Source organism: Cannabis sativa, chromosome 4 (genome assembly GCF_029168945.1).
Source record: "Cannabis sativa cultivar Pink pepper isolate KNU-18-1 chromosome 4, ASM2916894v1, whole genome shotgun sequence".
NCBI lineage: Eukaryota > Viridiplantae > Streptophyta > Magnoliopsida > Rosales > Cannabaceae > Cannabis > Cannabis sativa.
Window position 1 is genome coordinate 64,232,705 of NC_083604.1, and position 13,342 is coordinate 64,246,046.

Below are 13,342 nucleotides of genomic sequence, written 5' to 3' on the forward strand. Positions count from 1 at the left end.
GAAACAATTCTATTATGGAAAGTTGGTTTTTTAAGAAAACTTTGATTATTGTCTTTTCCTTATTCAATTCGATTGTACCTTGATAAAATAAGAATATCTAATCTGTTTTTGGCAAGAATCAAGAATTAATAGAGGATCGGACCCGATTATAGCAAGTTTCCTGTTTCTGGTCTGATCTGCTGCGTTAGCATCCGAATCTGATGTTGCAGATCGTATTTTTCTAAGAAAAATTTTGTACAGCTGTAGATTCGATCTTGTAGCTGTCTCTAAGGTTTCTATGTTTTATAAATAGAGCCTAGAGAGCAGCCATTCGAATTAGCTCTTCCATTATTCATTTTTTGCATTTATCTTATTTGAGAGAAGAGTATTTCTTTGTTATGTGAGAGCCTAGTTGTTCATCTAGGTTCTAGTATTTTATATATCAGTTCTTACTCTATCCTAGAGTTTGTTAAGAACGACTTGACTGAACAAGAGAGTGGTCTTCGGGAGAAGACTTGATAAAGCCTTACTTTGGGAGGAAGTAAGCACTTTGGTCTTCGGGAGAAGACTTGTTGAAACCTTACTTCGGGAGGAAGTAAGCACTCACACTTCAAAGACGAAGGTGGTTCGGGCTTGAAGGTGTTTCAGAAGTCAGATTCATAAAGTGGATTACAAAGGATTGCGGCAATAATTTAGAGGGAGTCTAAACTAGTTTAAGTCAATTGTCTTTGTAATTTTGATACTTTATTAATTGATTTCATTCTCTGGGCGTGGCCCCGTGCACTAAGAGTGTTCGGGAGAACACTGATACCACGTACAAATCTCTTGTGTCAAGTTATTTAAATTTCTGCAATTATTTTTATATTATGTCTGTTTTTTTTTGTTGCTGCAAAACTGGTTTCAGCAGTAGCAGAATTACATTCTACTTCTACAGGCGTATACAGTTTTATATTTTCATATATATTATTGACATTTGCAAGAACTCGGTTTTTCAATATATAAAAATATATATATATTATTTTTTTCATTTTAAAAAAAATCCCAATTAAACTTTTTGGCCCAAGTTGGCTTGAGTGAGGCTTGTTTCTAAATAATTACAACATACACGATCATAAAAAAATAGACTAAAAAACTTTTCTGGATTTGAAACAAATAAGGGGTGTATTAAACGACCCTTTTAGGAGGTTTATTAGTGTGTTATCCGTGTTTCCGATTAGATGACAAGTGTAATTCCAAGATAATTCAATTTAGCTACAATAGGCCAAACCGAAGGCCCAATCAAGATAATTGACTGGATCCATTAGTGAAGGCAAACCTTCCGGTTGGACAAACGATTCGTTCAGGCAAGATAAACCTTCAGCACAGCATGTCTTCGCATAGGGACAAGCAAAGCTTCCGAATGAGTAATTAATGGGCATGCTAATATCTAGCTCCGTATTTCACTCATTTATTACTAAATCCCGCAATATAAGGACTTTATTCTCAAGATCATGTAGGAGAATCATATCTTCCGAATATAGAAATAAAGTAACTATCAATTAAACATGTATGTGTATTTAAAAAGTAGGACACATTTTAGATAGCTATCAACATGACATGGCATCCACGTCAGTAGAAAATCAAGCCTCATGGGTCGGGCTTCACCAAATGAGCTCGAAGTCAATGTATTATCGGTATTTACCCCATCAGTAAGAAAAGTTGACTTATGAAAATCCTAGCTCTATAAATATAAAAAAAAAACCATTTGTGCAAAGGGTTATAATCTGATTCTGGGAGTGCTCACAAAAATTCTAGGGTTTAAAAACTTGACAAAATACTTGTGTACATATATCAAATATATTGACTCGTGGACTAGAGGTTATTAATCCTTGAATCACGTAAAAACTCTTATGTCATTCTTTATTTTTAATCTATTTCTTTAGTTTTAATATATTTTATATTAGTTTTCGAAAATCTCGGTAAATATTTTGGTACTTTTAATGAGAGCTGAAGAAAGAGGTGGTGTCAAAGTTTTATATTGCAACAAAGACCACAGTTGGCAAATCTACCATTCGTGATGGGGACACTCCATGGATGACGTGAATCCTCCTATTGTACATGGGAAATGAGGTGTTTTAGGAGATACATTCGAAGTGACTAGCCATCCTACAAAGAAACTCAACATAACGAAAAATATATTGATGAAAATTCCACCAATGAAGATGACCTAGAAGACCCAGAGGATGACTCAGAAGGTGACAGTGACAATAAAGAAGGGGAAGGGTATTACAATGAGCTAGACCCTAAAGTCATTTGAATAACTAAAGAACTTGCTAAAACCAAAAAGAAGTTGGAAAATTAGGAAGAATTATCTTGTCAAATGTGAGAAACTCTAGCAAGATTAATGGTCATAATTGAATCAGGGGAACTCGGCAGGAAGCATCGTCAAGTAGATGCAGAAAAGACCAGCGCTGAAGACCAAGAAGACATCGATGGCACCAGCGAACTCCCATCGAGAGAGGGGAAATCTATCGAATTTGGGCTTCTTTCCGGATGGAGAATCGTCTTCTTCTTCCTTTGCATTCTCTTTGTCTCTCAATAACCTAACACTGCCATCGCTGCTAAGGATCCTGGGAGCCGCCATTGAAGGGAAAGACAAATGGATCGAGGAAACCAGAGGAGGAAGGGCTCAGCAAGTAATATGAGAGGGATAGAGAGAGAGAGAGAGAGAGAGAGAGAGAGAGAGAGAGAGAGAGAGAGAGAGAGAGAGAGAGAGTAAGAGAGTAGGTGGTTATCACATCTCCATTCTCCGGCGATCTAGAAAATCAACGGCTCAAATTGAATTGAGTGTGTGTGTCCCTAATGTTGTTTATTTTTCTCATATTCTTCTTCTTCTTTTCTTCCGCTTTCGATTGATGTAGGTGACTCAATTAAAATATTATTTAAAGAAAAGTCATCCCATTTTCTTCCGCCTCAATCCTTTCCTCATTATTTATTCATTTTCTGTAATTTAATAATTTAATGAGATAATTAAAAGTATTCATTTTTACTAATTCCTCTGTCACTAAAAAGAAACTCAAAAAAGGACATTCTCAACTAGGGGTGTTCACGGATTGGTTTGGTCCGAATTTTCATAGTTTTTGAACCAAACCAGTATAACGGTTTTTTCAATATTAAAAACCAAACCAGACCAAAAAATTTCTCAAACCAAACTAAACAAAACCCTTAAGAACGGTTTGGTTTGGTTCGAAACTACAGTTTATGTAGAATTGATAATGATTCATATTTTTTTTAGTAATTGTACTATTTTTACTAAGTTTTTAATTTTATTTTTCAAAATACATATTTAAAGTATACACGGTGTATACATATACACCATATTCAAAGTCTTTATATATTTAGGGTTGGTGTGGTCATTTATATTTTGGGTTTTTTTTTGTTTCTTTTTTCTTTTTCTGCTTTGCATCAGTTTTATACTGATGCAAGAGTTTGCATACTTTAAAAATTGATGGAAATGAGTGTGTTTGTAAAAAAAAGTGACGCAAAATCCTGGCTTTTTGAAATTGACACAAAATTTTAAGTGTATAATTGCGACACCTTTGAAAGTTAACTGATGCAAAAAGACCATTTTAGAGTAACGAGATACGGCCTCAGTTTCTGAAAGGACCTGCAATTATTTTTATTTATTTATCTTTTTTTCATTATAGTTGTATACAAGTAGCATAGAATACTTATTCATATAAATCATACATTCAAGTAAATGAATGTATCTCTTTTTTAAACACAATCTAGTGAAACTAAATCACAAAACTGAATATACTTTTTAGTTCCTACCTATCATAGTGGAGACTCTCCTTAATCAGCTTGTCAAAATTATTATAAGAATCACCTTTAATATCAGTAGTTTCAAACGCTTTCTTCTTCCAATATAAACTTTTTTCCTTCATTTTCTTTCCTTTCTCTCCTTCCATCATCTCCTTCACAAGCATTGAGACTTCTTCTCTTTTGACATCAGGACTAAGTTCCACCCCTATACCCAATGTGTTACAAGCAAAATGGCAGTTGGTTTGTTGATCAGCAAAGAAAGGCCAACAAATCACAGGAACACCAGCATAAATAGTCTCTATAGTCGAGTTCCAACCACAATGAGTTAAGAAAACCCCAACTGAAAAATGTTCCAAAACTTTCTTTTGTGAGCACCAATTTACCAATAACCCTCTGCCCTTAATCTCCTCGAAAAATTCTTCAGACAAAACTTTAGCCGAATTAGAACCCATTACAACATCAGGCCTAACTATCCACACAAACGAGTGATTGCTATTGGCAAGTCCCCATGCAAACTCTTTAAGATTGTCTTCAGTCATTGTTGTGATACTTCCATAGTTCACATACACAACTGAATTGGGTTCCTTTTTATCAAGCCAGTTGATACATGTCGAGTCTTCTTTCCATAAACTTGTACTCATGGACTTGACTTGACTTTCAACTGGAAGATGACGGTGAAGCATAAAAAGTGGTCCTATAGTGTAGATGTCTGGAAACATAAATGAGATTGAATCTAGTACTTCTTGTTCTAGCTCTTGAAATGTGTTGAAGATTATAGCTGAAGAAGTCAGGCAATTCTTTGCTTGTGATCTTAAAAAATCAAACTTTATATCATCAGTTGATAATACTCTGATGAAGCTTGGCAAGTCCTTGAGTCTTATGTCTCTCATGCCTGGAATCCAGTCTATTGGCGTGTCAAGCGTGCCATCTTGCATGAAGTTTTCATCTGAAACAAATGGATTAAATTATACCTTAAAAAGTATAACAACAAATAGGAAAGCAAAAGTGTTGGTATAGTCACATGAGATTTTAATCCAAAAATATCAATAAGAATATATTGTCAATAATGAAAAAAAAAATCTCTCAACGTTTACATATAATGATATGTTTGAGCTCTTCAAGATCTGGGTGGTGTTTCATAGGATTTTAAACTCGTGAGATTATCAAAACCAATTAAAGTCTATTAAAAAAAGTACAAAATAATCAATCTATATATAAATAGTTGATAACATTAAAAAGTGACATATGTTTTATGTTTCACTATTTTGTGTCTCGTTCAGATCTTTTCATTGTATCGTCATGATGAAAATATCTAAATGAATAAGATCGCAACACTAAGTTAATCATCAGTAGATAATCCAAAATTTGTATTCTTTAGTAGAAAGAGTAAACAAAAATGGAGAGACGTAAATGTTGAAAAACTAACAAAAGAGGGATATAATTGTAAGAATTATATACTAACTACGAGTCTACGACTAAACTATAAAGGAATTATTAAAAGGGTAATTACTCCTTGTGTTCTAAAATAAAATCTTGTTATCTTATGTTCTAAATACAAACTTGTTATCTTATATGTTTTCATTATTATGTGTTCATGTAGTAGTTTTTTATTAGAAAATATAAATATTTTGTATATACACTGGATTCAAATTTGATAAAACTGTACGTCTTCAGTTTATATGAGTTTTAAATTGTATTACTTAGTTACATATAACTGATGAAAGTTTAAATAAATTAATATACGTTTAGTGAACTAAATATATATAATATAATAAATTATTAAAAATATAAAATATTTTGATCAAAGAAATTAAGTGAGTTTCACTTTTATATAAAGTAAAAACAAAATAATAAGGGGCATTGCTGTAGGGACAAGTTGTAGTGAATTTATTTGGGTTATAATAACTTAATTAAATTATTATGTATTTTTTTAAAAAATATCAACTTTAGTTTGTGAAGAATGTTATTAATAAGAAAAAAAATAATATTATTATTGTAGTTAGATGGTTGATTTTAGGGTGTAAATACACTACTATAATATGGGCATTTAGCTTCCCCTTTTTCAACCCATTTTATAAAAAAAGAAGCTAAAGGGTGTAAAAATACCCGCCTCATTCGAAATTGACATTGAGAGGCGATTTTTTGGTAAAAACCGTAGGTGTATATATTAATAAACCCTATGTCGTCGGTTGAAAATTGAGAAATTTTAAGGGTTTTTGGTAAACCCTATGTTGTCGATTCCTAGCAAAGAATCGACGGCATAGGTGCACACATGTCAATAAAATGTGCACCTATGCCGTCGGTTCTTTGCTAGGAACCAACGGCATAGGGTTTAACAAAAAACCCTTATATCGTCTTCTTCTTCCCCACGATAAAAGTAGCCACACCAGATCCCTGAAAACACACGAAACCCTCGCCAATCACCACTAAAATTCACCTTATCTCCCTCATTTCTTCACCATTTCATCTTATTTTTGCCTTAAAATTTTCAATTTTCAATATCTAATCTCATACACTAAAAAAATTTTGTTTTCTCACCCATTTACACTGTACCCGAACATATTTTAAAAAAAGGTGGTGGTATAACTCCGGCCACCAATTTTAACGGAAAAAATATTGAATCTCAACGTCCATTAAGGTATAAATATGCTTTCTATTCATTTTATTAATGTACATTGGTATTATTTCATTTTTGTAATTTTTTTTTTTTTGGATTTTTTTATTTTATTAATATTATATTGTGTGTGCTATAGGTGACCGGATTTTTGTCGCAATTTATCGCCGGATTGTATTTATAAGGTAAATATTTATTAACTTGATATATAATATGTATGTATATATTTTGTATTTTATTATTGAATATGTGTTTATATATATTGTGTGTATATACTATTTGTGTATTTTGTATAATTGTACTGTATATATATTTGTTGTGAATGAGAATGAAGTAGTAGGGATCAATTTAATTAGTTTAGAATTAAATTTTTTAAAATTATGTTAGTGTGATATATAATTGATTATATATGTACATGTATATGTTATTTTTTATAAAAATTAACTATAGAATTTAGTAACTAGTAACTTGTTACATTTTTTATTAACTAGTAAGTAATTTAATAATTAAAATTATTCTAATTTGGTTGTATATTGCATTATATTATAGGTTGTGAGCTAATATTTTAGGTTTGACATATTTCAGTGTTGATCGGATTTGCAATAGGTATATCCATTCGCTAACTCTTATTATTATAATTAATTCTCAATGCATGCCTAGTTGAGTTTGAATATCTTAAATATTCATCCGTAGTGAAGTAGGTTCTGCGAATACATGTACTGCGGCCGGATGGGTGGAGAAATTTTGTATTGTTTATGTTATTTTGTTTGTTCTGTATTGTTATATTTGTTTTGTTTGTTACTTTAAAATTTTTGAGAACGTCCAATCACAACCGTTATGCTGCCGAAATTTCGGTAGAATTAGTAACTTGATATATAGTTTACTTTATATTATGTTTGTTTATGCTAAATACATAATGTTTGTTTATGCATTTAATATTTCGTATAGATTACTTGTTATATATATATAGCTAACTTTAAATTTTGTTTGTTAATGGTGTAGATATGGCCAACTCAGGTTCAGGATTAGATTCAGACCCAGAGGCAGAGTGTCCTTGGCTGATGCCTACACGAGGAGCTACTCAAATGAATGAAATATCCAAGCTAATGGATCAAGGCAAAAGAGTGGTCCTCGAGGTGAATGACAAAGGATAATACTGCGACAAAAGCTACTCCAAGCTCGTATCGACTTTAGGAGTTAGATGCCGTCAGACGATAGGTTTGTCCTATAAAAATTGGAAAGAAGTCAACCCTACACTGAAAAATAAAGTTTGGATCAAATTTGATATATTATGTTCTGTTTTGTTTAGGGTCCATTCGCTCAGCCGCCTTCAAGACGTGATGCGTCGAAGGGGAAAGCTCACATGCTTTCTCCACAAGGCGGTCGTGAACGGGAAGATGAATTATTCTCGCAAAAGGTCATGGACAGGATCCCTAAATCGCTATAATGGATGGTTGTTGAATTACTGAATCTCAAAGATAAGCGTGATATAATCACAATTCTTATATCCCGAGCATTCATAGCACCGCGTTCCCAGATCACGTTATATGGAGAGGATTTGCAGCAGGTTGCATTGTGTGACTTCATCGGCAACCATGAAATACTATTTGGAATGATGTATACTCTTCTTTAATCTAATTAACCTTATATATTAAATTCTAGTCAAATTATTATAAGACACTAATACTTAACAATTTTTTTGGCAGGCACATCTGGGAGAGCATCAACGGTTTGAGAAAATTTTTCAAGTTTTACGACCCAAAGCTTCTCGCAGTGAATGGTAGCAACCCTAAAGAGAAGAGTCAGTCTTTTGACAATGCGAAAAGACGATTGGCTGCTTGGTTATCATTGATGAATTATAACAACCACCAAATATTTTTTATTCCTTGGAATATCGGGTAAACACTATTTAATTCTTTAGTGCTAATTGTTCATTTCTGTATTATGACTTCAAATTATTTTTATACTATCTTACTTATATCCCAATATAATTTTCTAATACACATTGGATGCTAGAGGTCGTTACGCTAAAAAAAATTATCCATTTAGACCCTATACGTGGCTGCCAAGTTCCCGAACAAATTACTCAAATATTGGGAAGGTAATAATTTAATGACTATTTATGTAACAAATTTTAATTAACTAATGAATTGAAATGCTAATATAATTTTTCAAACAGTGCATTCGGATATATAGGGGAAACACATGAGTATCTTGGCTCGCGGCAAAGAATTTCACTAGCAAATTGTCCAAGACAACCTAAAAACCAAGAATGCGGTTTTTATGTTTTGAAATACATGACTGACATCGTCGCACGTGCAAACTCCAATCGTTACATACAAGATCAAAAAGCTGTAAGTTTTAATTATTGATTATAGTATTTATTATAATAACAAACAATATACATATATATAAACGAATATAAATTTTTACTTTTTTCAACAGTTTAGAGATAAGCGGCAATACAATCCAAAAACTGAATTATTACCAATACAGCGACAGTGAATAGAACGGTTGATGACGGTGATTCACGATGACGATTGATGTTGAAAGACCCAAAAATTTTTCTTTCCTAGGTTAATTTTTTAGGTTAACTTGTAGTTAGATTTATTAACTTGTTAATACTTGGCCTAATTTTACAATATTTGTGTAATATTTAATTACTACAATGAAATGAAATTATGTATTTTAGTCAATTCTAAAATTAATTTAAATAATATTTAATTTACCTTTTAGAAAAATAAATATGTAATTTAAATCTAAATTAAATAAAATAAAATCTAAATTAATAAATATATAATTTAAATAAATTAAATAAAATTAAAAAAAAAAAAACTGAAATTTGGGTATATATAACGTCGGTTCCTACGCTATATATGGCGTCGGTTATATTAAACCCTATAGTGTCGCCCTGATCAGCAAAACCGACGTTGAAAGCCCTAAAAAACCGCCTCTAAAGGTAGTTTTTGTAGTAGTGATAGGGGTGTTCGCGGTGCGGGTGGTACGGTTTTTGATTAAATTTTCAAACCAACCTACACATGCAGTTTTTTCAATTTTCCAAACCGCACCCGCTCCACGAACTGCAAAAACCGCACCACAAAAAGTAGTGCGGTGCGGTGCGGTTTATGCGGTTTAAACTATCAATAAATAATTTAAATATCACAAATACAACAAAGCTTGAGCAACACTTGTCAAAAATACAATAAGGCTTGAAAATAAATATGAAAAAAAGTTTTAATTTTACACAATACAATAATTAGTGGGTTTAGGTTGGGCTTTCACATATTGGACCTAAATAAATATAAAAATTGGTATTTTTATATTATGCGGTGCGGTGCGGTTTGAACCGCATATCAACAATTCAAACCGCAAATCGCACCGCACCGCGCAGTTTAGGAAAAATTCAAACCGCGACCGCACTGCAAAGAATTTCAAACCGCATTTTTTTTTGCAGTGCGGACGGTTTGAGCGGTTTGATGAACACCCCTAAGTAGTGATACTAATTTGGAATCTTGTATTTTGTTAAAGTTATTGGACTCTCTTTTATTAAATGACAAATTAGACCTTATATTTTTAAAAATAGTACAAAATAGTAGCTGATTTTTTTTTTAAAAAAAATACTTAATGATAACCTAATATAAAAGCATTAGTACATTTTTTGAATCTGTTTATTATATTAAAGATGAATATATAATTGTAAAAATTAATGATACGTGTATATATAAAAAAAATTGTCACATCAATGTATATATCAAATTTATGTGACTTTCTGACAAATTGTTTTATTTTAAGGATCTCACTAGTCAAAAGTCATTTAGCATATAAATTATACTTCAAAAAAAAAAAATTGTATGTAATTACTATATGAACATATCATAAATAATTCCTTATATTAGTAACATTCCTTCAAAATTAAGATCGTTGAATAATATGTGCCCTGTTCCATAAAAAAATACAATAAAAAAATAATAATATGCCAACAACTTTATTATTTATTATATATTGTTTTGTGGTAGGTCCAAAAATATATATTATAGAAATTAATTATATGACAATTTGTGTTTTTGTGTTGTGATATGTTTACGATATATTTATTGTGAGCACCAATACGATCCAATTATTAGTTATATCAAGATCCTAAGTAGGAACGCAACATAGATGATTTCTTAATTGTTTTCCAATTATATGGTCTTGTGTCACAAATTATCAACCCTTATATAAACAAGTTGAAAACAGTTGGGTCTAGAAAAGTTTGTACCTTTGAAAGGTACGAGACCTTTTTTGACAAGTTCATCGAATTGGAGATACCCCATGAAGCTACAAGCAGAACATGTCCATAGTACAACCTCTGGAATCCAAAACTCCCGTGCAGCTTCTATCCCAAAAGTCATTACCCCATCAGTAACGATACAAGTAACAGGAGGCACTTCACAACAATTTTTGAGCTTATGTAAAAACTTTTTAAATGGACCTAAACAGTTCTTTCTAGTTGAGGCAAATAATGATGGAATATCTTGGGTTGCATCACGATCTGATGGTGGCAAACCATCAGGTATGGTCTCAAAGTGAAAGTCAGATAGGCCTTTCACAGATTCGAGTCCTTTGGATCTGATCAATCGCCTGTGGTTGAACTCAGTGTTGACATAGGTTATATGGAAGCCTCTAGAGTGTAGAAGCTTGGCCAATTGCATCATGGGGTTAACATGGCCTTGTGCTGGAAATGGAACACACACTGCGTGAGGCTTCTTTGTACTCTCAATCACTGAATCCATCTTTAGTTTAGACTCTCTAAGCAAACAAATGACAAGATATTATGGGATGGAAGCAAGTGAGTTTGAGTTGAGCAGAGCTATCGGGAAGCTATATAGCTTTAGTTGGCTTGGCTTTTGGTATATTTCACATACACTTGGCAAGGCATGGATGGTTACTAATATTGAACATTTATTGCACTTAACATTACTTAATTAAATCTAATTAAAAAGAAGGATAAATTGCACCATAAATTCTTATTATTTCAGATTTTATACACTTAAATACCTTATTTTTATTTTTGGAGGCAAAAATACCTACAATTCCCTTACATCCGTTACTATCACTTCCATTAACTCATAAATATAAATACATGGAGGGCCCAGATGCATTACATTTATTTATTTATTTTAAAATTTAATATTCTTAATATCAAAAACTAAATGCTACTTGTTTTAAAAAAAAAATAAGAAAAATGTAAAATTAAATTACCATAACTGAGTGAACCGGTGCAGTATATGTAAAAATTATTATGAGAACTAGTTTTTTTTTTTAAAAAAAAATAAGTAGCATTTAGTTTCTTATATTAAGAATATTAAATTTTAAAATTAAAAAAATAAATAAATGTAATGTATCTAGAACCTCCACGTGTCCATATTTATGAGTTAATTATAATGAAAATAGTAGTAATAGGTGTAAGAGAATTGTAACATTAGGTATTTTTACCTCTAAAAATAAAGATAAGGTATTTAAGTGTATAGAACTTGAAATGGTAAATTGCGGCATAAATACCTAATATTTTTTATTTTATACACTCAAATACCTAATGTTTATTTTTGGTGGTAAAAATACCTAATGTTACAATTCTCTTACACCGTTACTACCACTTCCGTTATTAATTCATAAATATGGACACGTGGAGGGCCCAAATGCATTACATTTATTTATTTTATTTTAAAATTTAATATTCTTAATATCAAAAACTAAATATTACTTGTTTTTTTTCTAAAAGAAATAAAATAAGAGAGATGCAATACTAAATTACCATAACTGAGTGAACCAGTGTAGCATATAGAACATGATTATCGAATTGAAGTGTCAATATCATGTAAAAATTGTTATGAGAACAGGTTTTTTTTTAAACAAGTAGCATTTAGTTTCTGATATTAAGAATATTAAGTTTTAAAATAAAATAAAAATAAATGTAATGCATCTGAACCTTCCACATGTTCATATTTATGAGTTAACGGAAGTGGTAGTAACGGTGTAAGAGAAGTGTAACATTAGATATTTTTGTCTCTAAAAATAAACATTAAGTATTTAAGTGTATAAAATCTGAAACATTAAGTATTTATGTCGCAATTTACCCAATTTAAAATATTAAGTATTTATACCGCAATTTATCTTAAAAAAAAAAACTAATTATACTTATATTACAAGTAACATCAACCTAATATTTACCAACAATAAAAATTTTAATCAAAGAAAACTCAAATATAAATATAATATTATATCAGCACTGCCCTAAAGAAATGAAACTCTTTCCGATTTGTTAAAACAAATTCACTTTTATGACTTCTTTGCATATACGAAAATTATTTACATATAATTCCATTTTACATCATTGGTACAATCAACCAAACCATTTAATGATATGAGAGAGAGAGAGACCCCTATCCCATATATAGACATTATTCTCATCATGTATTGTCCTATAAATATACCCACCAACCCCAACTACCAAAACTTCATTCTCTCACTCTCACTTCAAATATCACACATTCATTTTCTTTTCATATATATATTTATACCACCACGCATACAATTATATATATACATATAATTTTCATACATTAATAAATACCGAAAATATATATTAATGGAGTAGATCTACTACAACAAAAATAAAAAATAGGGGCCGATCTATTATTGGCGGAAAAAGCCCGCTCCTAATAATGATGTTATAACCGACGGACTTAGGGGGTCCGTCGGTATAAATTATGTTTTAAAATAAAAAAAAAATTAAAAAATATATATAAAAAATACAATACCGGCATCATTAATACCGACAGACCCCACCCGCCGGTATTAATGAGATTATTTAATGCGGGAAAACCCCATTTATTAATTTGAAATAGTGTGGTTTGGTTTGGTCGACCTTACTATATTCATATAATAATTAATAATATGCATAAA

The 13,342-nt window shown here is 31.2% G+C and overlaps 1 protein-coding gene across 1 annotated transcript; it reads right to left on the minus strand.

Moving 5' to 3' along the window:
* Positions 1–3,585: 3,585 nt before the first annotated feature.
* LOC115712067 (linamarin synthase 2) lies at positions 3,586–11,294 on the minus strand. The gene is made up of 2 exons (XM_030640284.2): positions 10,656–11,294; positions 3,586–4,729 (listed from the first exon to the last, which is right to left on the minus strand). Exons 1-2 carry the CDS (start codon positions 11,167–11,169, stop codon positions 3,789–3,791), a joined length of 1,455 nt encoding a protein of 484 aa, XP_030496144.2. The 5' UTR covers positions 11,170–11,294; the 3' UTR covers positions 3,586–3,788.
* Between the last annotated feature and the right edge of the window lie 2,048 nt (positions 11,295–13,342).